The sequence below is a fragment of the Apodemus sylvaticus genome, chromosome 12 (genome assembly GCF_947179515.1).
Source record: "Apodemus sylvaticus chromosome 12, mApoSyl1.1, whole genome shotgun sequence".
In the NCBI taxonomy this organism is placed as follows: domain Eukaryota; kingdom Metazoa; phylum Chordata; class Mammalia; order Rodentia; family Muridae; genus Apodemus; species Apodemus sylvaticus.
Genome location: NC_067483.1, coordinates 34,556,028 through 34,583,649, shown reverse-complemented (window position 1 = coordinate 34,583,649; position 27,622 = coordinate 34,556,028). Strand labels below are relative to the sequence as shown.

Sequence of the window (27,622 nt, the reverse complement as noted above, 5' to 3'; positions counted from 1 at the left end):
TGTGATCAGATGGTAGCCATCACTCCACAACTGTGATCAGATGGTAGTCAGAACTCCACAGCTGTGATAAGATGGAAGCCATCACTCCACAGCTGTGTTCAAATGGTAGCCAGTATTCCAAAACTGTGATCAGATGGTAGCCAGTGTTCTACAGATATGTCTAAATAGTTGTTAATAAATTTACAGTTATGTGTATCACAGCTTAGCCATCAGAGTGCTTTCAGGTCAGCAGCATGGTTTCCAGTATTCTGAGTTGAGTTTTCAACAGAATGTACAATAATCCCTTTAGTGAGCCTCACTTACAATTTCTAGAAAACTCACCGTGTAATAAACTTATATAACAGCACTTCACTGCTACAATCCTAAGTTCTTAGCCCTCATCTCTGTTCTCAGACATAAAATGATTAGATGTATTACTTCAGCCCTGCTGGCTTTGTACTTTTCTTCTGTTTCTGGGCTGCAGAGATATTTGTCTTGTCTCAGTCCCCAAATGCAAACTTGTGTTTTCTCTTTTTGTTTCATCCAGCCTGATTTTGAAGCCAAGAGCATACATCAAAGTTTCCATATTGTGTGAGGTCTTTTCATTTAGTTTCTGAAGTTGTGTATGTTCTGCTTTAATAAAAATGTTCTTTTAAACTATGGCTCTGAGCTGGCTCTGGTGGCATGGGTATAGGTGAGGCAGCCCTGATGGCAGGAGAGCAGGAGAGCTGACCCTGACCCCTGCCTTCTGCGGTTTTGGATGAGCTGGCCTGGGCAGTGCTGGATAGCTTGCCCTGGTGGTGTGAGTCCAGGAGAGCTGGCAGGCTAACCAACGCAACCACCATCCAGGTCCAGATCCAGGGCTTTGAGTTGGCCCAGCCTACATGTACCCCGTCTATGACCTACTGCAGTGTGTGAGGGGACCGCTATCCAGAACCACAGCCACAGGCTCCCCATGATGCAGGGCAACAGCAGGATGTTAAAGGGGAGTCCCAGGGCGGATCCGCTATTTATAGTGTGGCAGAAGCCCAAGGCCTCGAACCAGGGCAATGACTCACTGCAGTGAACATTTACAATACTGCATGGACAAGGGGGTGCATCGTGGGACACTGTGTCATACTACAACTTCCACAGTGAGATTTCTTGTTGCTGCTGTTGTTCTTTGGTTTACTTGTTTTACTTTATTTTTTAATTTTTATTGGGGGGGCAGGGAGGAGGTCGCAAAAGCAGAGGGCAGATATGAAAGAACAGGGAGATACGTGAGATTGGGGTGTAAGGTGTGAAATTCATAAAGAATGAGTAAAAAGTTATATATATATATGAATGATATCTAGAAAACAGTAGGTAAATGTCATGTGCTAGCCAAAAAGTAATTTCTGAAAGTAGGTTTGATTGAGGTACTCCTGTAATCTGAACAACTGACAGGTCATCCTGGGTACATACATACTGAACTTGAGATCACCCTGGGCTACAGGAGACCCTGTCTTTTAAAAGTAAAAAAAAAAAGAAAGAAAGAAAGAAAGAAAGAAAGAAAGAAAGAAAGAAAGAAAGAAAGAAAAGAAAAAAAATCACAAGGCAAGAGGGAGCCAGGGAGAGAGAGGACTGAGTGAGGCAGGGACAGTATCTGCAGCAAACTGTATACATGACTCCTTGCTGGTCCAGAAGAAGCCTGTGACTGCTGCAAAGACAATTCTTCACGTACATGAAGACCCCTGTGCCTGGTGTAAGCCTAGTTCTGCATCTGCATGGCCTGCAGAGATCAGCACACACACCTTGACCACACTTTCTCTGCATAGCTGCATACTGCTATTTTTGTAGCCTCACCCTTGCTACTAACAGCAAGTAGTAAAAAATGGTGCTTATACATGGTACTGGGTGCATATGAAGATTTTATGTTTTCATAAGGTTGTTTTATATTTAATTATGTATTTATATGTGTGTCTGTGTGCTGGTGTATGCACGTGAGTACAGTGACTTCCGAGGCCAGAAGAGGCTTCAGGGCCTGTGGAGCTGGAGTTACAGGTGCCTATGAGCTGCCCAGCGTGAGGTCTAGCAACCCAACACTGGTCCTAGTGTAGCCCTGGCTGTCCTGGACTCACTCTGTAGACCAGGCTAGCCTCGAACTCAGAAATCCGCCTGCCTCTGCCTCCCAAGTGCTGGGATTACAGGCGTGTGCCACCACTGCCCGGCTTAACAGTCTGTATTCTTAACTGCTGCTCTTCAGTCCAAATTTTGTGTGCTTATATATATAAGTAAAAAAGAAATTAAAATTGGGAAGAAAATAGTACATAGTAAATAGAGCATTCAGCCCTTTTCCTCCCCACAATTCAGCATTATTGCTGATTATCAGATATAGACTGTAAGTATCATGGTATGATATGTAAGCTGAAGAATATATCTTTTGTTTGTGTGTTTTAATTTTATTTTTAATTAAAATATAATTACATCATTTCTTCCTCCAACTCCTCCTGTGCCCCCTCCCTGCTCCCTCTCAAATTCGTGAACTCTTTTTCCTCTAATCATTATTGTTACACACATACACACACTCACACACACAAAATTGTATTTATATATTTATATATTCATATATTTTATATGTGTGTATATGTGTGTGTGTATGGAGAGAAAGAGAAAGAAAGAGAAAAGGCCCACTAATGGATTATAAACAAATAAATACATAAGTACAACTTTAGATTCTGATGTTGCTTCTAGTATATGCTTATTGGGCTTACCACTGGGTATTGAATCATCATTTAGGGGCTCCTCCCTGGGAAGGATTAGCTCTCCCTCACTCAGCATTGCTTGGTGCCTGTAGTTCTCCATCTAGTGATGGGGCCCAGTGAGATTTTCCGTGTCCCCTTTGGTGTGTCTAGTTCTGTCATTGTTGAGGTCTTGTTTGGGCAGCCATACTGTTGAGATTTCATGGGTGTAGTTTCTTTGTCATATATAGAAGACACAGTCTTACAGAATTCCTGGTTATCTGTCTCTCACAATTGTTCCAAGCCCTCTCAGGTATTGGGGTTGTGTTGTAAGTGTATCAGTTGAGGTGGGCCACCCCAGTCAATTATTCTCAGCATTTTCAACAGTTTTGGCTTTCTGCAATGGTCTGTGTTGCTGCAAAAAGATGCCTTTTTTTGGCGGGGGAAGAGGGCAGGGAGAAGAGAGAAATTCTCTACTCAGGGTGGCTGGAGCACAGGATGTCTTAACATCAAAAATAAATGACAAGCAAAGATATCAATAGGGACAGGGAGGTAAGCTTTGTGGTTGTGAGTATAGAAGTATACACTGAGGGAAGGAGATTTAGGGCAATAACCGGAGAGCTCACTTCCCTTAGTGACATTTGATGGGTACCATCTACTCTCTAAAATTGATGAGACACTTGTACAGAATAGTGTTTCCAGACTGGGTTTTTTAACGTGCACCTATGGACGTATGAGATGGCTCAATAGGTAAAGTGTTTGCCACACAGTCTTAGCAATCTGAGTTTGAGTCCTAGAACTTACATAAAGGTGGAAGGAGCAAACCCACTCCCAGAAGTTGACCTCTGCTATCTACATGTGCCCCACATGTACATACACACAAACACAAACAAAATACAAATAAATAAGTAGATAGATAGATAGATAGATAGATAGATAGATAGATAATGAAAAATAAAAATGCCCTGAAAGTTTATATCTTACTGCCAATATCCAGTCAGTTACCATGCCCTGTAGACTCTATTGCCTTATCTCTTTTACTTTGCTTTACTTCTTGAGATAGAGTCTGTGTTCTCCTGACGAGCCTAAACCTCACTGTGTAGACCAGGTGGCTTCACAATTGCAGTAATCCTGCCACTCCTGCCTCAGCACTGGGACCGATGGCAAAGACAAGTCGATTTTATATGGATTTTTGTTTGTTTTGCTTTGTCTTGTCTTGTCTTGTTTTGAAACAGGGTTTCTCTGTATTACTCTTACTGTCCTGAACCTTGCTCTGTAGACCAGGCTGCCCTCAAACTCAGAGATCTGCCTTTCTCTGCCTCCTGAGCGTGGGGATTAAAGGTGTGTGGCACCATGACCAGCTTCATTTTGTATGGAATTTTAAGAGACCCAAAATAACCTAAACATCAAAAAGAAAAATTGGCTAGAAGGCTCTGTCGTACTGATAAAGCATGACAATATGGTAGTTATTCAAGAATAGATAGCTAGGGCTGGTAAGATGACTCCTGGTGAAGGTGCTTGCTGCCAGGCCTGATTCCCAGGTCCCATCTGCTGTAGGGAGGGAAGTGACTCCTAACCGGGTTTCTGACTTCTACATGCACTGCACCATATACAAAATAAATAAATGTAAAGAAAATGTTGAGGAAAGAATAGATACCCATATCAGTGGAATAGAAGAGCCCAGAAACCAATGCCTCCATTTATAATAAATGGCCTTTGAACAAAAGACATTCATAGCTGGGTGGTGGTGGTGGTGAATGCCTTTAATCCCAACAGGGGAGGGAGGTGCGCAGGGGCAGGCAGACATCTGTGGGATCGAGGCCAGTCTGGTTTTCAGCGTAAGTTCCAGGACAATCAGGGCCATACAGAGAAAAAGCAAGGTGGGGGTGGGGTGGGAAATAAGTAGACATTCATGTGGCGACATTCTAGGAAAACTTAATATCCATTTGAAAACTAGGATGTATATGCCAAATATAAAAATTCAGTCCCCAAACTTCAAAGAACTGAATGCAACATCAGCTCCTAGATGGAAGACGTTACAGGAGAGCATGGTGATAAGTCTTCACACTTTTTAATTATGTAGGCATTTCTAGCTAGGAGGCTGGCATCGGGGACAATGGAAGAGCAACAGGGTGAAGTCTGTTCTATCAAAGTAATACCTTAGTACTTACTGAGATAGTGTCAAGACATGAAGCTGGGCATGGTGATACATGCTGATAGTCCCAGTGCTTAGGTGGCTGAGGCAGGAGGATCGCAAGTTTGAGGCCAGCACAGGGCTCGCAGTGGCTTGAGGTAAACACCAGGAAGCAATCGCTCATGCTTCTTTCTGTGACACGTAGTCTCCAGGCAGAGTAGAGAAGCCTCCTCGTAACAGGTAACACGGTGCTGTGGCGTTCTGATGGCAGCTCGCTCAAACTTCAGGCTGAGGACAGCCTGCAGATTTTATAAAAGTTATATATACCTTTGAAAAGATTTCCCACAAAATGGGAACAATATTTTCAAAGTGTGTACTTGATAGATGTCATGTGTTTAAATGTGGATAGCTCTTAGAACTCAGTGCTAAAGCCAACTCAGTTGAAATGGCCAAGTGATTTGCATAGACATTCCTCAGTAAAAGATATATAATTACCACCAAACATATCTAATGCTTTCTATCAGTCACCAGAGAGTACAATTCAAAACTCCAAGAGAGAACTCTGTACTTGGCAAGACAGAGAAGACCAGATGACAAGGACAGAGAGGATGTGGAGAAGTTGTAACTCTTGTCTGCACTGCTCGATACATCTTACGGTTCGGCGCTGGCTTCCTTCCTTCACTGTTGAGGGCTGTGTAAAGTGCTTTCGAAACCTAGTCATTCTTTCCGTAATTCACAGTCACTGTTTTGGTCATTCTGTGCCTAGCACATACCCAAGAGAAATGGAAGTATATGAACTTAGAGCTGTTTTTTCTGTGAGACACAGAACTTGGGAACAAACCAGATGTCCTTCGGTGGGACAACAGCTAAAAACACTTGTGTCTGTCTATAGAGTGGAATTTTATTCAGCTGTAAAAGGGGTGAAAGATGCATTAAGCTGCTGCACAGAAGGATTTTAAAATCAGTGTGCAGTGAAGGAAGCCATAGAGTTGCATGCAGTGGAGTTCCACTCAGCATGAGAGTCAGCAGGGACAGAAAGTGAGCAACGACCTTCGACATGGCAGACACACCCTTAAGCCCAGGATAGCCTGGAGTCTATAGAGAGCCCATTTTAAGGGGGAAAAAAGTGTTTGTTTAAGGTATGGGGAGAGTTCTTTTTCTTTCTTCCTTTTATTATTTTTACTTTTTTTTTTTTTTTTTTTTTTGTGGCTCATGTAGCCCAGGCTGCCCTCAAACTCATTTATTCAGAGTGTATTGTATGGGAATATAAGTTGTGTTTCAATAGGGCTGTTTTGAAAAATCGAACAGTTAGGCTGATACAGTGGCTAAGCAGGGAAGGAACCCACATGCTATAAGAGAGACCCGACTCCCACACATTGTTGTCTGACTCCATACAAGCACCATGTCTCATATGCACCCTCCCAAATACACATGATTTTATAAAAGCTATATATAATCACTATCAATATAATGACAAATACCCAGTTGTTGATGGGCGGTGGCCCCTGTTCGTCATTTCCCCACTTCCCAAATCTCAGGTTAAGAATACTTTTTTTTTAAAGACAGGGTCTTCCTTTCATTCCAGCCCTTACTTGCCTGGAAGTCCGTGCATACACCCTGCTGGTCCTAGAGGTGGGATTGGTTAAAGGAGTGCAGCCACTCCCAGCCCCACGCTCTTTAATGGAATATTTTTGTTCTCTGAGAATTTCGTATGTGCCTACAATGTATTTCGATCATATTCCTCCCCCTTTCCTTGCCCTGACTCCTCCTCAATCCACCCCACCCTACTTCCCAAGGTGCCAATGTTCTTTGGAGTAAGCGCCACCTTTGGCTTCTGAGTGTAGTGGAGGGAGGGAGGCAGCAAGGAGGAACAGTTTTGGAGTCCATCCCTCACCGAGCCGAGCACAGGGCTCACAGTGGCTTGAGGTAAACACCAGGAAGCAATCACTCATGCTTTTCTGTGACACGTAGTCTCCAGGCAGAGTAGAGAAGCCTCCTCGTAACAGGTAACATGGTGCTGTGGCGTTCTGATGGTAGCTCGCTCAAACTTCATGCTGAGGACACACTTGCCCAGCATGTGTGAGGCCCTGTGTTCAATCCCGAGAATCACCAACAAAACAAACACAAGTTCTCAGACATCTGCCCTTCTGGAGCACGTATATTGGTCCTTTACAGGAGGCAGGTCCTGCACCTGCTCCTATCTGGGTGCAGTCTTATCAACGAACATCCAGCTAGCCACACCTACAGAACTCGTCCTGGGATCAGATAGCATGCTTAAAGTCCATTTTAATTCAGGTATTTCATATTAAAATCAAAATTAAAGAGCCCTTCCAACTTGTTTCTACATTGGCAGTTTGGAGTCTTGGTTTTCTTTTGTTAATGATGTGGTCAGATATACTTAGTGTGATGAATAGAGAAATATGTGACAGAATCAGTTATTAGCAAGCATTTTCCTAGTGTTTTGTTTCGTTTTGTTGTTATTCAAGACAGAATTTCTCTGTGTAGCTCTGGCTGTCCTGGAACTTTTTCTGTAGACTAGGCTGGTCTGGAATCAGAGATCCACTGTCTAAGTGCTGGAACTAAAGGCCTGTGCCACTACCACCTAGCATTTTCCCTGTTTAATATTTTTACAAATGTTTAAGTTAAGTATGAGTATATGAACATTAAAGGAAACATGAAAATATGTCAGGCTAGGGTGTGGCTCAGTGGTAGTTTGCCTGGTAATTCCCTACCTCAGTCCCTTGAGTAGTGGACTTGAAAAATTGCAATTGTAAATCAGCACTCACTGCTTTGGGTAGCCTTTTTTCCTTTAGGTTTTTTTAAAAGTGGGGGGTGTTCCTTCAAAGTCTGTCAGACGTCCTAGAATGTGAGTTACAAATGTGAATGCTAGAATCCAAACTTGAGGTCCACAACAAGAGCACTGTGCCCTCTTAGCCACTGACCCATCTCTCTGGTCCCTTGGATTTGCTTTCTGAAGCTGATTTTCATTCAGAAATAACAGTAAAGGGTGCCATTTTGCTCCTTATTATTAATAGGAAGGGCATACTGCATACATGGATTTCCTACTGTAACATTTGCTGCTTGTGCTTTGTGTCTTCACAGATACTTTGGTAAAAGGCGCCAGTGGGACTGTAGAGGGGCGTCGAACCTTAGTGAACTTCACCAGCTACTGAGTGACATAATGATCAGAAGACTAAAGAGTGAAGTTCTAAGCCAGCTGCCCCCAAAAGTCAGGCAGCGCATTCCCTTTGATCTCCCACCAGCCGCTGTCAAGGTGAGCGCCTATCTTTAGGTGAGAGGCTTACTCTGTTACGTTACAGATTGGGTATTATACTTCACAGAAAAGCATGCTTTCTTAAAACAGGCTTGATTCGTAGAACAGCTGTTAATTTTATATCATCTCAAGAAAAGCACAAGAAGATTTTAATTATCAAATATAAATCACTAAGACTTTAAAAACTATTTAGTATTAAGGATTCATGGTGTCTATAATGTAAATCCACAGGTGTGTGTGTATGTGTGTGTGTGTTGGGGGCGGGGGGCTGGGTCAGTGGCTCCATCGGTGAAATACTTGCCATGTAAGTGAGAGGACATGACTTGGGCTGTCAGAGCGAGCCAAGTCAAACTGGCCCCATAATGTGTGCTCTGTCCTCCCAGTGCTGCTGCAATGAGGTGGGAGCAGAGACACAAGATCCCCTGAAGCTCTCAGGCCATAGGAGGGAACAGTAGGAGACCCTGTCTCAAACAAGGGGCAGCGAGACCAGCAGCCTAGGTTGTCCTTGACACCCTCACACACATGTGCTACAGAGTGCATGCATGAGTGCTTGCATGCATGTACACATGCACATACATCACACACATGAAGATTCTTTTAAGTATAAATAGCTATATTGTAGAATAACATAAATGTAGCTCTGTTCTTGAAATCTGAAGTCCTTTGATAATGTTGCAGGCTATAATATTTAACACATCTGAAAGCCAAATGTTTATTTTCCTTGACCTTATCTCCATTTACATATTGTACCTGTACAGTCTCAAAACGTTCATCCACATGTGACTGAGTGGACAAGAAGTTTGAGTTGTTAAATCCCAGAAGTTAAATAAGTGTCTTATAATCATTGGGTGCTACAGTATTTCTTTTTTTTTATTTTAATTTTATTTTTATTTGATATATTCTTTATTTACATTTCAAATGATTTCCCCTTTCCTGGATCTCCCCTCCCTGAAAGTCCCATAAGCCCTCTTCCCTCCCCCAGTTCCCCCATCCACCCCTTCCCACTTCCCTGTTCTGGTATTCCCCTACACTGCTGCACTGAGTCTTTCCAGAACCAAGGGCCACTCCTTCCTTCTTCTTGGACATCATTTGATATGTGGATTATGCCTTGGGTATTCCAAGTTTCTAGGCTAATATCCACTTATCAGTGAGTGCATACCATGAGTGTTCTTTTGAGACTGGGTTACCTCACTTAGTATGATGTTCTCCAGCTCCATCCATTTGTCTAAGAATTTCATGAATTCATTGTTTCTAATGGCTGAATAGCATCCCATTGTGTATATATACCACAATTTTTGTATCCATTCCTCCGTTGAGGGACATCTGGGTTCTTTCCAGCTTCTGGCTATTATAAATTGGGCTGCTATGAACATAGTGGAGCATGTATCCTTATTACATGGTGGGGAATCCTCTGGGTATATTCCCAGGCGTGGCATAGCAGGGTCCTCCAGAATGTCATGCCCAGTTTTCTGAGGAACCGCCAGACTGATTTTCAGAGTGGTTGTACCAGCTTGCAATCCCACCAGCAGTGGAGGAGTGTTCCTCTTTCTCGACATCCTTGCCAACACCTGCTGTCTCCTGAGTTTTTAATCTTAGCCATTCTGACTGGTGTGAGGTGAAATCTCAGGGTTGTTTTGATTGGCATTTCCCTAATGAATAATGATGTTGAACAATTTTTTTTTCTTTTCTATATTCTATGTTTACATTCCAAATCATTTTCCCTTTCCCGGTTCCCCCCTCCCTATAAGTTCCCTAAGCCCTCTTCCCTCCGCCCATTCTCCTATCAACTCCCTCCTACTTCTCTGTCCTGGTGCTCCCCTACAGTGCTGAAACAAGCCTTTTCAGGATCCGGGACCTCTCCTTCCTTCTTCTTGGGAATCATTTGATATGTGAATTGTGTCTTGGGTATTCAGAGCTTCTGAGCTAATATCCACTTATCAGTGACTATATTCCATGTGTGTTCTTTTGTGACTGGGTTACCTCACTTAGGATATTTTCCAGATCTAACCATTTGCCTAAGAATTTCATGAATTCATTGTTTTTAATTACTGAGTAGTATCTCAGATGTTTTAACAGTGGAGAGAAAATGAAATAACTAATTTATGACCATATTACATTTTATGTAACTAATATTTCTCTCATCCTTATGCTTGTTTAAATAATATCTTATTACAAAATAAAATTTCACAGTTTTTTTTTGGGGGGGGGTGGTTTTCGAGACAGGGTTTCTCTGTATAGCCCTGGCTGTTCTGGAACTCACTCTATAGACCAGGCTGGCCTCGAACTCAGAAATCCACCTGCCTCTGTCTCCCAAGTGCTGGGATTAAAGGCGTGCGCCACCACTGCCCGAGCTAAATTTCACAATCTTGTTTTCTGATGTGTTCATATTTTTTTTTCACATTATGCACTTTTTCAAGAGGAAGCTTCAGTTGAATGGTATGACATAGCTTTTCACTGGCTTTTGTCACTGGCACAGACATGTGACCAGCCTCTGCATTGTGGTTTTAAATGAGCACGTTGGAATCTATGGGAGTTTTCTTTTTATAGCTTTCTGTACAGAGAAGGGGGAGGTAGGACCTGATTCATGACTGGATGAATCGTTCTGTTCTTGATGCTGTATTCTTAAACATTGTTAATCCTTCCCACATAGGAGCTGAATGCCAGCTTTGAAGAATGGCAGAAATTAATGAAAGCTCCAAATTCAGGTGCCATGGAGACCGTCATGGGGTTGATAACGCGCATGTTTAAGCAGACTGCAATTGCCAAGGTACTCCTTGTTGGGCCATTATGTATTTGTCATCATACAAAGTTTTTGATGCTTTTTAATTAGTCCAATGGGTTATTAATATACTACAACATGTCACTGCCTTTTTAAGTTATTATGGAAAAACCAAAGTGTATGGAAAACACTGCAGTGGAAAAACCACTGCTTGATATAGTTTTATATGTACACCTTGTTTAAGGGGTGTACAGAGGCTCTCTTTATTAGCTTCCGGCATGGTTTCTCTTCATGACTCCTACAAATTATCCTTTTAGAGGTCAAGACAAGCATCTTTTGTGTTCTGGAGTTTAAAGAATTAGATTCACTCACATTCACATAAAATTTTGATAGTGTTGGGAGTTCTTCAATCTGTGTGGCTATCCAATAAACTTATTGTATGTTACTGTTTTGACAAGTGTGGCAGTATCTGTAAATACTGAGTGTGATTCCTCTCAATCCTGAGATTGTTAGGGATTCTTTTTTGTTTTGGTTTGTTTATTTGTTGTGTGGTTTGTTTTGAGACAGGGTCTCACTATGGTACCTCCAATGGCCAGGAATATTCACGATATAGTCCAGGGTGGCGTGGAACTCACAGAGATCCACTACTGCCTCTGGAGTGCTGGGAGTAAGGGTGTACAACCCCTCTCTTGGCTTTCATGTGTAGAGCACATTTAAGAATTTTTTATGTGTTTTTATGTGTGTCTGCCTGCACTCATATGGACCATGCCCATACATGTGCTCCAAGAGGCCATAAGGCATCCAGTCCCCTGCAAGTAGAGGTGTGGAGAGTTGTGAACTGCCCAGCAGAGGCTCTAGGAATTGAGCCTGGGTCCTTTGTAAGATCACTCACTAGTGACCCTAAGCACTGAGTCATCCCTCCAGCCCACAGTTCTGATATAGATATAGATATAGATATAGATATAGATATAGATATAAATATAGATTATTAAGTGTAAGTTGCTAACTTATAACCTATATAACATGACATTTATGCTTTAAAGATAGATAGATAGATAGATAGATAGATAGATAGATAGATAGACAGACAGACAGACAGACAGATAGACAGATAGATAGACAGATAGATAGATAGGGCCTAGAAAGATGGCTCAGTGGCTGTTATTGCAAAGGACTCAGCTCGGTTACCTGCACCTGCACGTTGCTCACAACTAACTGTTACTTCAGTTCCAGGCAATCCTCCTCCCTCGTCTGGCCTCTCTGGACACTACATGCATACATGCACAGACATACATGCTGGCAAAACACTCATACACATAAAATAAAAATAAACCAATCTTCAAAAGTTTATATGTGGATAAGGTTTATCAAGTGTGTGTACTTGTGTGTACGCCAGTGTACTCTAGAGGTTGTTTCTGTTACACCAGAGAGGTCCCTTGCAGTCCAAGTATGGCGGCTGCATGTTAGCTTTCGATCACTGAATTATCTCTTTCCAGAGCCTTAAGGTTTTTTTTCATGTTCTGTAAAGCTCTTAGTATAATTCAGTGTGTTGCATAAGTCGTTTTTTTTTCCTTCTGTTGCCTCTTGGGTAGCCTCCAGTGTATAGAATTACAGCATTTAGTTTTTATGCTTTCTTCACTAGTGATTAGAGTTTTAAGGTATTGTAGATTTTATGATGTCCCTCGTTAGTAGGATGTGCTTTTATGAGTAAAAATAATGTGATAGTCTATGTACCTGTTAATATAGACATCATTTTCATTAATCGGGGAGTTTGTAGATGCCAGAGCGCATGTGTACAAATCGAAGAACAACTTTCAGGAGTTGTTTCTCTCCTACCTTTCCTAAGTCGAGGTCTCTCGTTTCTGGGACGGAACGGCCTACTCCAGACCAGCTTCCAGCTCCTTCTGATGCCACCCCCCAGCCTGCCCTAGGAATGCTGAGTTTACAGATACGTGCCACCACATCCAGACTTTTTACATAGATTCTAGGGATCAAACTTGAGTCTTCAAATTCGTATAAAAAGCACTTTTATCCACATAGCCATCTCTCTAGCCCTAGACATCATTTTTATCTTTTGAGGGCGGAAACCTAGAAATGGGACTGTGCTTTAGTATCCTATTAAAGTTCTTCATTGTCTCCTCACAACACTCCTCTGTCCCACAATGTGCCACTGTCAAATCATAGTGGTCCACCATCAAATCATAGTGCTCTACCATCAAGTCATTGTGCTCCACCATCAAATCATAGTGCTCCATTGTGATCACAGTGCTGTATCATTCCATCACAATACTCTGTTATCTCATCACATCCGTCATGTGCTACAGTGCTTTGTTATCCTCTCGCAGCACTGCATTGTCTGCTCACAGTGCTGCCCATCACGTGGCTCCATTATTCCAAAGCAGGGTTTTCAGTGTGCGCTCCCAGTGCTATGATGTGCCATAGAAATGGTCTACTGTCCTAAAACAATGTTCTGCTCCGTTCCTCACAAGATGATTTGCCTCTAAAACTAGAACCCCACTCTTATTTCACAGTGCTCCATTCTCCCACCACAGGCTCTATTTCACCATCACAGCGGTTCCATTTCCTAACCCAAGCGCTGTAGTAATCCCCCAGTGTGTTCCACTGTATGCTCAAGTGCTCCGCTGTCATCACAATGTTCTGCTGTCCTTTCACAGTACTCCATGACCTCATCACAGAGCTCTACTGTCTCATCACAGTCTTCCTTGTGCCATCACAGGGTCCCATTGTCCTATCACAGATCCCACTGTTCCATAACAATGTTCCATCATCCTATCAAATGCTCTAGTGTCCGCTCACAGTGCTCCATTGTGTCATCACATTTTCCACTGAGTCATTACAGTGCTCCTCTGTGTCATCACAGTGCTCCACTGTCTCATCATAGTGTTCCACGGTCTCATCACAATGTTCAGCTGTCTCATCATGGTGCTCCATTGTATCATCACAGTGCTCCATTGTATTATCACGGTGCTTCATTGTGTCAAAACAGTGCTCCACTGCCTTATCACAGTGCTCCACTGTCTCATCACCCTGCTCCACTGTGTTGTCACAGTGCTCTGTTGTCTCATCACACTGCTCCATTGTCTCATCACGCTGCTCCATTGTGTCATCACAGTGCTCCATTGTGTCATCACAGTGTTCATTGTGTCATCAGAGTGCTCCATTGTGTCATCACAGTATTCATTGTATCATCACAGTGTTCCATTGTGTCATTACAGTGCTCCATGGTGTCATCACAGTGCTTCATTGTGTCATCACAGTGCTCCATTATGTTATCACAGATCTCCATTGTGTCATCACAGTGCTCCATTTTCTCATCACAGTGCTTCATTGTGTCATCACAGTGCTCTGTTGTGTCATCATAGTGTTCATTATGTCATCACAGTGCTCTATTGTGTCATCACAGTTCTCTATTGTCTCAATCACAGTGCTCCATTATCTTATCACAGTGTTCATTGTGTCATCACAGTGTTCATCGTGTCATCACAGTGCTCTGTTGTATCATCACAGTGTTTATTGTGTCATCACAGTGCTCTTTTGTGTCATCACAGTGCTCTGTTGTATCATCACAGTGTTTATTGTGTCATCACAGTGCTCTTTTGTGTCATCACAGTGCTCCATTGTGTCATCACAGTGGTCCATTGTGTCATCACAGTGCTCTGTTGTGTCATCACAGTGCTCCATTGTGTAATCACAGTCCTCCATTGTGTCATCACAGTGTTCATCGTCTCATCAAAGTGCTCTGTTGTGTCATCACAGTGTTCATTGTGTCATCACAGTGCTCTGTTGTGTCATCACAGTGCTCCATTGTATCATCACAGTCCTCCATTGTGTCATCACAGTGTTCATCGTCTCATCACAGTGCTCTGTTGTGTCATCACAGTGTTCATCGTCTCATCACAGTGCTCTGTTGTGTCATCACAGTGTTCATCGTCTCATCACAGTGCTCTGTTGTGTCATCACAGTGTTCATTGTGTCATCACAGTGCTCTGTTGTGTCATCACAGTGCTCCATTGTATCATCACAGTCCTCCATTGTGTCATCACAGTGTTCCATTATGTCATCACAGTGCTCCATTGTGTAATCACAGTCCTCCATTATGTCATCACACTGTTCATTGCGTCATCACAGTTCTCTGTTGTGTCATCACAGTGTTCATTGTGCCATCACAGTGCTCTGTTGTGTCATCACAGTGCTCCATTGTGTAATCACAGTCCTCCATTGTGACATCACAGTGCTCCACTGTTGCATCATAGTGCTCCATTGTGTCATCACAGTGCTCTATTATGTCATCACAGTGTTCATTGTCTCATCACAGTTCTCCATTGTGTCATCACAGTGCTCCATTGTGTCATCACAGTACTCCATTGTCCCATCACAGTGTTCATTGTGTCATCACAGTGCTCTTTTGTGCTATCACAGTGCTCTGTTGTCTCAATCACAGTGCTCCATTGTCCCATCACAGTGTTCATTGTGTCATCACAGTGCTTCATTGTGTCATCACAGTGCTTTATTGTGTCATCACAGTACTCTGTTGTATCATCACAGTACTCCATTGTGTCATCACAGTACTCAATTATGTCATCACAATGCTCCATTGTCTCATCACAGTGCTCCATTGTCTCATCACAGTGCTCTATTGTGTCATCACAGTGTTCATTGTATCATCACAAGTGCTCTGTTGTCATCACAATGTTCATTGTGTCATCACAGTGCTCCATTGTGTCATCACAGTACTCCATTATGTCATGACAGTGCTCCACTGTCTCATCACAGTCCTCCATTGTGTCATCACAGTGCTCCATTGTGTCATCACTGTGTTCCATAGTGTCATCACAGTGCTCCATTGTGTCATCACAGTACTCCATTATGTCATGACAGTGCTCCACTGTCTCATCATAGTGCTCCACTGTCTCATCACAGTGCTCCATTGTCTCATCACAGTGTTCATTGTGTCATCACAATGCTCCACTGTCTCAGTCATAGTGCTCTATTGTCTCATCACAGTGTTCTGTGTCATCATAGTGCTCCAATGTGTCATCACAATATTTATTGTCTAATCACAGTGCTCCATTGTCTCATCACAGTGCTCCACTGTCTCATTACAGTGCTCCATTGTATCATCACAGTGCTCCAGTGTCTCATCAGTGTTCATTGTGTCATCACAGTGTTCATTGTGTCATCACATTTCTCCCTTGTGTCATCATAGCGTTCATTATGTTATCACAGTGATCCACTGTCTCATCACAGTGTTCATTGTCTCATCACAGTGCTCTGTTGTGTCATCACAGTGCTCCACTGTCTCATCATAGTGCTCCATGGTCTCATCACAGTGTTCATTGTGTCATCACTGTGCTCTATTGTGTCATCACAGTGTTCATTGTCTCATCACAGTGTTCCACTGTCTCATCACAGTCCTCCATTGTGTCATCACAGTGTTCATTGTCTCATCACAGTGCTCCATTGTGTCATCACAGTGTTCATTGTCTCATCACAGTGTTCTGTTTTCTCATCATAGTTCTCCATTGTGTTATCACAGTGCTCCACTGTCTTATCACAGTGCTCCATTATGTTACCATAGTGCTCCATTCTGTCATCATGATGCTCTGTTCTATCACAGTGCCATTGCTCCATTTAACACAGTACTCCATTGTTCCATTACAGTACTCCATTGCACCATCATGTATCTCCCTTATCTCATTACTGTGCTCCTTTGTCCTATCACAGTGCTCCAGTGTTCTATCATAGTGCTCTACTGTCCCATAACAATTCTCCATTACTGTATTGCTCCATTGTGTCTTCACTGTGCTCTGTTACTCCCTCCCACTGCTCCACTGTGTTGTCACGGTGGTTCACTGTTCCATGACAGGTTCAGTCTTCCCACTGCAGTGGTCTTTTGCCCTTACACTGCTTTGTTCACAGTGCCCCATTGTGTCTGCACTGCTTCATTGTCCAATCCATTGGGCCATCTTAGTATTGTGTTCATAGTGTCTCATTGTGCCGTCATGGCGCTCCATTGTTGAATCACACTGTATATCTGGTGTGTGTGTGTGTGTGTGTGTGTGTGTGTGTGTGTGTGTGTGTGTAAGTATATGTGTGTTTAACATTCATTTTTAGAAATACCTTTTTTTCTCATTGAATTTCTTTAGCACTTGCTCTAGTTTGATTTTTTTTTTTATTAAAAATCCTTTTCATGCAGTGCATTTTGATCATGTCTCTAGTTTGATCTTTGTTGCTGCACTAAAATAGCAATTTTAGCTATTTTAATAGCTTGCTGACCAAAAGCAATTTAAAGACTTAGGTCCTAGTACCTCTTCTTTGAAGAAGAAAGTCAGAGCAGGACCTCAAGGCAGGAGGAAGCTAGAATCAGAAACCATAGGGAAATGCTGCTTGCTTGCTGGTTGGCTTTCTTTGCTTTGTTGGTTTTTTTCAATAGTCTTTTCTTTATATTTTTTCATTTTAATTTTATTTTATGTGTATTACTGTTGGCCTGCATATATGTTTGTGTGCCACTTGTGTACCTGGGGAGGTTGGAAAAGGATGTTGGGTCTCTTGGGAATTGAAATGGAATCCTCTGGAAGACCACTCGGTGCTCTTAAGACCTCTCTCCAGCTCTCCACTAGCTTTCCTGTTCAGCTCAAGCCCACCAACCTAGGGATGTTGCCACCCACAGTGGGCTAAGCCCTTACACACCTGTCACCAATCTAAAGAATGCAGAACACACCTGCCCATAGACTGTTCTCACATAGACAATTGAGGTTCTCCTTCATCAGTTAACTGTAGCTTATGTCAAACTGACAACTTTAAGTAGCTAGGTCAAGATCTTTTTTAAAAAATCAAGGAGGTCTGTGTGTGTGTGTGTGTGTGTGTGTGTGTGTGTGTGTGTGTGTGTGTGTTTCTGAACCCTGCTTTGTTTTCTTGACCCATAAATCTCACCTTAGGCTACAGGTAAATTAATTACTATAGGTTTATAAGCCTACCCTTTTGTCTGTCTATGTGTTCGTCTTCCTTCCTCTCTCTTGCTCTTCCTTCCTTTTCTCCTTTCTGTCTGTCTGTCTGTCCCTTTCCTTCTTTCTCTTGACTTCTCTTTTAGTTGTTGGTTGTTTGAGGCAGTGTACCTCACAGTCTCCAGGCTTACACTGTACAAGTGCTGTCTTCCCCTCCATAGTCAGTGCTGGGGTTGCCGATGTGAACCTACACACCAGTCCACACACCTGCACATTACCTGGAATTCAGTCATAAAGTTAAACCTGAAAACTAAAATTTTACTAGTAGTAACCTACATGTATAAAAAAAAAAATTACCATTCTTTGAGTACGGCAATTGTTCAGGTAAAGGACATAAATTTCAAAGGAAAATATTTAAGTTAAACTTTAATCTTGCACTGCCTTTGTATTGTGTTTGGAAGAATTGTCTATGAGGATAAACACGCAAGGCGTGAAGCAGAAGAAGGTGTGTACAGCTCTCGCCCTCCTCCATCTTCCTGTGCTGCAGTTCTTGGGTCCTCCTTGGCTCTCTCTTGATCATGGATCACTGGAAACAGTGCAGCAACAGCTAGGCCCGCCACACGCCAGACATAGTGACACTTCATTGACAGATACGGCCTTTCTAGTAGCTAATAACCATCTCCTTCTCTGGTTTGTTTGCTTACTTATCTGTCTTTGTGCTTAATGCTCAGTACATACTACTGCTTTAAAATAAGAGAAAGAACTCTTTAGGGGATTTTTTTTTCCTGTGTTAATATGTAATTGTAACTTGTAAGTGATGGTCATTAGTAGGAAGTTGACATCTAATTAATCAAGACCCTCGAAGGAAAAGGAAGGAGACTAGAATCAGCTGTCCCCAGTTTGACTTACATTCTTAAAAATAAAGTGAAACAAACACCCAGTCCCTGGCCCCACCTTTACTGACCTCAGTCATCCTTCCTCTCACACCAGAGCCTCTGTTTTCAGCCACTAATGTGTTTTGGACTGTTTTCTATTTCTGGATCCAGCCAAAAACCTTTAGTTCCTGCCATTACAAAATGGGGGTTCTTGATACAATTCCCCCCTGTTACTGAATTCCAATAGTTAGAGTATATTATGATTCTGAATAATAAAGTTAAGAGGGCCTTTTAGGAGGTAACTAGTTATAAGCTACATCTTTTTTCTATGACAAAATGTGTTGCTGAATTCTCCCATATCAGTTTATAAATTAAATTGAAGATTATAGATTGATTATAACAGTCAATGTATTACTCTTGAAGCTTCCTTTTAAAAATCAAAAAACAAACAAAAAAAAAGCGTGTTTCCTGATAAAGAGCATGAAGTCCCTATTATGAAGGGCTGCTGGAGAGGTGTGGTAAAAATGGCGGAGTCTACTTACAGAATTTGCAGCCCTTTGGAGAGACCAGTGAGATAAATACTCACCTACAAAAGGCTTTGCTTACTGCCTCAAGCCCAGATGCTAGGGAAGAACCCAGGGGAAGGTTACTGGAAAGTTGTCTTAAGGAATGTGCAAGTAGAAAAGAGAAGGCTATGCGGCTGGTAGGGTGCAGTCCAGCAGATGAAGCACTTTATACAAACTCACAAAGATTACTGAGAACTGGTGTAACCCAGCAACCCCAAGCAACGAAAACTAGGCTAGCACCTCTGCCACTGAGCTGTCCAGCCCCAACAAGAAACAGGGTTTTTTTTTTGTTTTTTTTTTTGTTTTGTTTTGTTTAATATTTTTTTTATTATGAGTACAGTGTTGCTATCTTCATGCATACCAGAAAAAGGCATCAGACCTCATTATAGACAGTTGTGAGCCACCATGTAGTTACTGGGAATTGAACTCATGACCTCTAGAAGAACAATCAGTGCTCTTACCACTGAACCATCTCTCCAGCCCATAGGGTTTTTTTTTTTTTAATGTATCTATTTTATTTTACTTTATAATACTTAGTATGAATGCAATTGATAAAAATGAAGATTCCTCAGAATTAGTCAGCGTAATACACTCTGGGGAGGTGGCAGATATTTGGGGCCAGAGAAATGGCTCAGAGGTTAAGCAAGCATATTTCCCTTTGCCAGGGACAAAAGTTTAATTTTAAGCATCCACATCGAGTGGCCTACAACACCTGTAATTCTAGCTCCAGAGAATCTGGTATTTTCTTGTGGTCATCTGCACTAGCATGCGTATACATAATTTTAAAAACAAGTCTTTTAAAGGATCTAATTATTTTATGTGTGGGGGTTTTGCCTAAATGAATGTCTGTGTACTGTGTGCAGGCAGTTCCTATGGAGGACAGAAGAGGGTGTCAGTTCCTCTGGGACTGGTGTACAGATGACTGTAAGCCACCGTGTTGGTGCTGGGACTGGAACCTGAGTCCTCTGCAAGAGCATCAAGTGCTTTTAATCCAGCCCTCAAATAAATCTTTTTTTTAAAAATTTTTTTATATATTTTTATTTTCTATATTCTTTGTTTACAATCCAAAAGCTTTCCCCTTTCCCAGTTCCCCCCTTCCCATATGTCCCATAAGTCCTCCTCTTTCCATCCATTCTCCTATCTTCCCCCCCTCCCTTTTCTCTGTCCTGGTACTCCCTTCAATGCTGGATCAAGCCTTTCCAGGATTAGGGCCCTCTTCTTCCTTCTTCATGGGAATCATTTGATATGCTAATTGTATCTTCAGTATTCAGAGTTTCAGGGCTAATTAATATCCATTTATCAATGATTGCATTCCATGTATATTCTTTTGTGATTGCATTACCTCGCTTAGGATGATATTTTCCAGTTCCAACCATTTGCCTAAAAAATTCATGAATTCATTGTTTTTAATTGCTGAATAGTACTCCATTGTGTATATATACCACATTTTCTGTATCCATTCCTCCACTGAGGGATATCTGGGTTCTTTCCAGCATCTGGCTATTATAAATAAGGCTGCTATGAACATAGTGGAGCATGTGTCCTTATTGCATGCTGGGGAATCCTCTGGATATATGTCCAGGAGAGGTATAGCAGGGTCCTCCGGAAGTGTCATGTCCAGTTTTCTTAGGAACTGCCAGACTGATTTCCATAGTGGTTGTACCATCTTGCAATCCCACCAACAGTGGAGGAGTGTTTCTCTTTCTCCACATCCTTGCCAACACCTGCTGTCTCCTGAGTTTTTAACCTTAGCCATTCTGACTGGTGTGAGGTGAAATCTCAGGGTTGTTTTGATTTGCATTTCAAGATAGATGTAATATATTTGGTTCAGCCAATTAACATTTATTTGGGGGCACATTACCACACTGTCTCATTTTTAGAGAAAACAACAATTTCAACAGAAATGCCAGTTTTGGGTTTTGTTTTGTTTTTTAATGAAAATTATTAAAAACCAACCTGTAATTTAAATTTTCTTGTCAATTTGGGAGTGGTAGCATTCTTCAGTGCCTGATTTGCTGAAGGGAAATTTACTTAAACATGTTTCCTGTGGGCACAAAGCGTGCTTCCTATTTAATTGCTTTAGCAGTTTAATGTAAGTAGAATCTCACTTTAAAATGCTGTGAGAGATAATAAGGTTATTACAGTATTCCCTGCTGCCCAGGGTCTAGGAGGAGTTGCAGAGGGCTTATTCCTCTGCCTGATCTGTGGTTTGGGAAAGTCTGGCTTTGAACCAGGAACAGCCTGCCTCCCGTTTATTAGTAAGAAGCAGTCAGCAGTAATAATTTTTTTGTTTTGTTTTGTTTTTTGGATTTTTTGGTTTTTTCAAGACAGGGTTTCTCTGAATAGCCTTGGCTGTCCTGGAACTCACTTTGTAGACCAGGCTGGCCTCGAACTCAGAAATCCGCCCAACAGTAATAAATTAAGTGCACATAAAATGTTAATTTCATCTTAGAGGAAACAGATAGTACTAAAGGAGTCCCAGATGCTTAAACTGTACAGTTAGGATGGAGATTTCTCAGTGGTTAAAGTGCTTGCCGTGCAAATATAAGGACTGGAGTTTGGATCCCCAGAACTGTTGAAATCTAGCACATCTGTGAGCTTCTCTTGTGCTTGCATTCCCTTAGCTAAAAGCATGACTGTTAAAGCAGAAATCACTGTGACACTTGCTGAACTCTAAAGAATACTCAGCAATATGGGCAAATACTCAGCAATTAGGCAAATAATACTCTACTGTAATAGGAAAGAAATTGGGCTCAATTCCAACGACAAGGGCAAATGGCAACTTGTGTAGGATGAAGAAGTAAGGGATGAAGTTGCTTTAAAAAAAAGTGGTGATAGGTTGGTGGGGGTCTCACAGAACTGACCTGACTGACATTTTTTTTAGTACTGTGTTTATGAGTGTGTGTATGAGTGCTGGTATGGAAGTGCCATGCTGCATGTGTGTAGGTTAGAGGACACCCTCAGTGTCAGTCTTGGTCTTCTGCCATGTGTGAGACTTCGCTGCTCCTTTGCCAGCTAGCTGGCCTGTGAGTGTCCAGGGATTCTGTCTCCATCTTCTTTCTCACCTAAGGAGCTCTGGGATTACAGGCATCTACTGCATCCAGTTGCATATGGGCTTGGGGACCTGAACTCTGGGCCTCACTCTTGTCTTTTACTCACTCAGTCACCTTCCATCCCAGTCCGTTGTCCTGAAGGGATTCTTAACGCCTTTAGGCTCGCCAAGAACTTACACATCCAATCCAGAAGGAGAAACATCCTGTCAGCTCACAAAGGTGACCACTTCTCAGGTGTGAAGGACCTGGTAAATGGAAGTCGTAGGGCTCTTCTAGGAGTGAATGACAGATCTGTCAAGGGCAGGAAGACCGCACAAGGCCAAGGTCAAGAAGCCTTAGTTGAAAGCTGGAAGAAGCTGACTAAAGCCTGGTCTTGGTTTTATAAGATGTATTGATGCTCCTCTCTTCTTTTGCCTTCGTCCTGTTATTATGTGATTTAAGACTGACAATTTTAAATAACTTTGATCACATCTTCAAAACAGTATAGATTTTTTCACAGTTTTATTTTAGAAAGTATGATATAAATCTCATTAAAAATATTAGAAAATTGATTCCAGAGATATGACTCAGAGTGGCTAGCTGCTGTTATAGAAGATCCAAGTTCAATTCCATTGGCATCTCAGAGCCACCTGTAATTACCTCATCTGGCTTCTGCAAGCGCCTGCACACATGTGACATGCAGTCACACACGAACACGCGCACATGCGCACACACAGCCACACAGCCACACATACACTGAAAAACATTACCAAATGGATGTGGCAGCTCACACACCATTAATCCCAGCACTCAGTGGTCAGATGCAGGAGCATTATTATGAGCTCCATGTCCAGCATGCTCTATAATAAGACCCTATCTCAAACCAACAATTAAAAATATTGTGTTTAAATAAGCTATCGACAGTGGCCTCCACTAGTTACCTAAGTTTGCCTGACAAACACATCTCAGTAAAATAAAGCAGTGGTGAATCTGTGCATCTTCAGCTGTTAGCACAAAACCTGAGCCAACATCACCAAGGTACCAGGCCTCACTGGGACCTGCCACCACACACACCTGATAGTGTAGCAAGCAGACACTTGTTCAGGTCATTTAAAATAAGACATTGCAATGGTGTTGATGTTTACTTAGAATGAAAGACAGGAAAAGTGCATAAAGAATCCATTTTAAATGTACACCTGGGCCTGGAGAGATGGCTCATTTAATAGCAAGTTCTGCTTTTCCAGAAGACCTGAGTTCAGCTCCCAGCACCCATCTACTGTCAACTCTTATCTGCAGAAGCCCTTGCACCTCTGGCTACTGTGGGTACCCACATTCATGTGCATAGATATAACACATAATTATAAATAAAATAAGTCTTTAAAAAGTAAAATGAAATGTCAATCTGTGCAAATAATCACTAACTTTGGGAACATAAAGAATCCTTAAAGTCTGCTTACACGAAGTCATTCTAGACTCCAAATGCATTTGCTCCTAGAACTCAACTTATCAAATGATGTTTAAGTTGCTGTGCTAAATCTAGTGAACAGCTGCACATGTTTTATATTTCATAGAAATGAACCTCTTTATTTCTTTTAAGACTAAATTTGGTTTTTTGTTTGTTTGTTTTGTTTTGTTTTTTGAGACAAACTTTCACTATTTAGTCTTGATTGACCTAGAACTCTGTGTAAACCAGGTTGACCTCAACCTCACATAGAACCACCTGTCTCTGCCTTCTTAGTGCTGTGTCTAAAATCGTTTACCACCACACTCTGTATAAGAATTAACATTTCAAAAAGCATCTTTATGCATCCATATACATATATATGCATATATGTATATATGTACACATGCAAACAACTAAGCTTTTATGACCTGTGTATGCCATTAACTCAAAACTCCACCTAGTCATCATTTATTCCTTTTAAAATTATTCTTCAAAAACTTCATGTATGTATACACTATATCAATCATACCCATCCCTACTCCTCCTCACTAAAATTCCCTAGCCTCCCCAAGAACATGTCCCTCTCAACCTCTTGCCCCTCCCTTTTTTAAGTGTAACCCACTGAGTCCTGTTAGTGCCGCTCATGCTCATGCTCATGGGCAACCTACTCCTAGCCACGAGCTCAAAGAACAGTGGCTCTCTCTTCAACAGTCACGAGCTGCCGGCGGATCCTTACTCGGCATGGGCCTCCGGTGACCCCCTCCTCCACCCTGGAGTTGCAGCTCACTTGGCCTTGCACAGGATACACATGTGAATTCATATGTGTCAGAGCCATGCCTCGTCTGCAGAACACCATTTTCATAGCATTTTCCCAACCTTAGCCTCTTTTTATTCTTCCTGACACCCTCTCTGAAACGTTCCCTGAGCCTCAGGCTTGGGTGGAAGTGGGAAGGCTGGACGTATATGTAGCATCGATGGCTAAACACTTTCAGGCAGTGATTCTCAGCAATTTGACCCATGTGTGTGCACATGTATTTAAAGGTGTTCATGCCCATGTGCATGAGTTCAGAGGCTAATGAAAGAAATAGAGTGTTACTCTCTATTAGTTTTTGGCATATTCCCTTGAGACGGTCTCTCACCAAACTGGAAGCTCCCTAAAAATGAAGTTGCAGGCGTGCACTGCTGGCCTAGCTCTGAGATGGTGCTGAGGACTTGGGTTCGCTTCCTCATGCCTGTGTAGCAAGAGCTTTTACCCACTAAGGCATCTCCCCAGCCCCTAGTCATAAGCCTTTTGAAAGTCGTGGGAGAGAGCTTGGGCTTTGTCTCAGAAGCGCTGATCCTGATGAGGGGTAGCTGGAAGCAGGGGTGGGAAGTCCTCACTGGGTAAGAATGCACATGAGCCCAGGTCGGGCAATTGTTCCAATAAGACGTCTCCATTGGGATTGTAATGAATGTGCTTTACACATTCCAACTTGACATGTACTTACCGAAAAGCTTATCCCTGTAAATATAGCTCTTTAGGCAAACATGCACTTTATTAAAGTGCTTCAGTTGCCATGACAACATATGTGGAAATTATAGCAGCTTGCTTTGAGAGAGCTTCATTTCCACTTTCTGGGGTACCGACATCCAAGGCTAAAGTTCTCTCCAGCCCCCAAGCTTCCTATATGATGAATTGCATTGTTCAGAACATTTAGACATGCAAAATGCAGTTTGTAGAATAATGCTTGAGACTTTGCAGTTGATGCACATAAATTTTAGATAGGTATTTTTTAATTTTTAATGTTAAATATGACTAAAGCTGAAAAGTGTCACTCCAGAAATGACTCCTAATTTATTCCCCAGTAGCAGCCACTTTCAGTGCCTGTAAAAGCTGAGTGTTGTTGTTTGCTTTGTTGTAATTCACTCAAACTGCAACACTGCATCTTTGTTTGTGTCACTGCTCACACTTCATGTTCAGTGCTTCCAATGGGCTTGGCAGGAAACAGGATAAAATTTCACCTTCTGGCATCTCTGGGCCCCTCTAGGTACATAACAGTCTCATTCCCTTTCTCCCATTCAAGTGATATCATTTTCCTAAATTTTTAAATTATGCTAATTTTGCCCTGATCAGTATTGACTACATTTGTTATTAAATCCATGTTTTAAAAACTTGCAGGTGAACCATGGGATATACTGTTGGTTTATTTTTTTAATGCATGTGATATATTAATATAATATGGAATGTTTAATTCAGGGTAAACATATAGTGCCTTGTTAGTCTTTCTTTGTGGTGAAACATTTAGAATTTATTCTCCTGGATCTAGCTTTTTTGAAACACACCCTACGTCGAGCACAGCCTCTTGCTGTGTGGTAGCACACCAGAATGCCTCGATTACATCTTTGTTCCCATTTATCGGGTTTTCTTTCCTCTGCAACTCATTTCATTTCCTTCCGAGTTAGTAACTTCCAAATTCGCCATCCTCCGGTTTTTTCTCTCCTGGTTCCCTTCTGTCTCCCCTTCCTCTCCTTGTCCTTTTCTTCCCCCTCTCTTGCCCCCACTTTTTTCCTCCTTCCCCACCCCTCCTTCTATTTTCTTTCTTCTTCCTTCCCCTCTTCTTCCTTTACCCTCTTTTTCCTGCTTTTCTTCCTCCTCCTCCTCCTCTATTCTTCCTCCTATCTTCATTCATTCCCTCCCTCTGCCCTTTCTCTCTTTCCTTCCTCCCTTCCTTCCTGCTAAATATAAAACCTAGAAATTGGTATACACTAGGCAAGTGTGTGCTTTATCAGTGAACTATATACACAGTCCTTCAGTACCTATTAATATAACTTTAATTTAATCATCACAATTTTCTGCATTATGCCCACTCCCTAATTCTATTGTGTGCTTCTTCTATAACAGAATACTGGAGACTGGAACTTTTGTAAACAATGAAAGGTTATAAACTATGAAAACTGACAATTCTGGAGGCTGGGCAGTCCAGTATCAAGGTGCCAGCATCTGATGAAGGCCTTTATGCTGCCTTTTCCCACAGCAGAAGGCAAAGAGCAATAGAGTGGAGAGAATAAAAGATGGCCTGTGGCCTCCAGGTTTTGCATAAATCACATCATTCATTCATGAGTATAGAACCCTCATAACCTAACGCCTGCTCCCAGGCCCTGCCATTCATAACTGTTGTGGTGGAGATTGTTTGCCCAGTGTCTTCCTTAAGCATGCCTTCACACCATACTGCTTGCTCTCAGTCCAGGACTCCATTTCCCCAAACAAGCTCTGCCTCACTCATCTGAAGACTGTGTCTCCAGTGTGCTGCCGGGGTGTGGGGTATCTGTGTGTGGCCTAGAACCTGTAGACAGGGTGAGGCACAGACTTGGGTGCAACCCTCCCCGCTGCCTTGTCTTGGCTGCTCTGTTCTAGCTCCCTTTGCCCTATCCCTCCTGGGCCTTGTACATGACTGCAGCGGAAAGCAGATACTCCTGTGCATTCCATGGGGTCAGCTTGCAGAATCAGTTGTCAGGCATCATGTACTTCTTAGCTTCCGTAGAGTTTGCTCTTGCCTCTTGTGTCCTTTGCTATTCTTAGACTAACAGGGAATAAGGGTTGAATGAGTTCAGCCTGCCATCTTTATCCAAAATTTCTTAGTAACCAAATTTCTGTTATTAAAACATTTATCTTTATTTGTATGTATGTATGTATGTGTGTGTTTGTATGTGTGCATGTATGTATGTATGTATACACATATGTGCATGCATTCAGGTGCCTGTGGGGACCATAGATGGCATCAGATCCCCTGAAATTGTAGGCAGTTGTGAGCCACACAATGTAGGTGCTGGTAACTGAACTTGAGTCCTTGAGTCCTTTGGAAGAGCAAACACTCAACCTTAACCATTGACCCATTTTTCCAGCCCCAACCCCTCATCTTTATTTTTTTATCCTTGCGCCCAGGCTAAGTAGTCTA

General features: G+C 42.2%; 1 protein-coding gene across 8 annotated transcripts in view; it reads left to right on the top strand.

The window, feature by feature from the left end:
* The window catches only part of Zranb3 (zinc finger RANBP2-type containing 3), a 144,825-nt gene that overhangs the window by 69,488 nt on the left and 47,715 nt on the right, over nucleotides 1-27,622 (top strand). For all 8 annotated transcript variants that reach the window (XM_052200483.1, XM_052200485.1, XM_052200490.1 and 5 more), the window contains 2 exons: nucleotides 7,915-8,086; nucleotides 10,737-10,853. In XM_052200483.1, coding sequence (XP_052056443.1) covers nucleotides 7,915-8,086; nucleotides 10,737-10,853 — 289 coding nt within the window. The remainder of the gene's footprint in view (nucleotides 1-7,914; nucleotides 8,087-10,736; nucleotides 10,854-27,622) is intronic.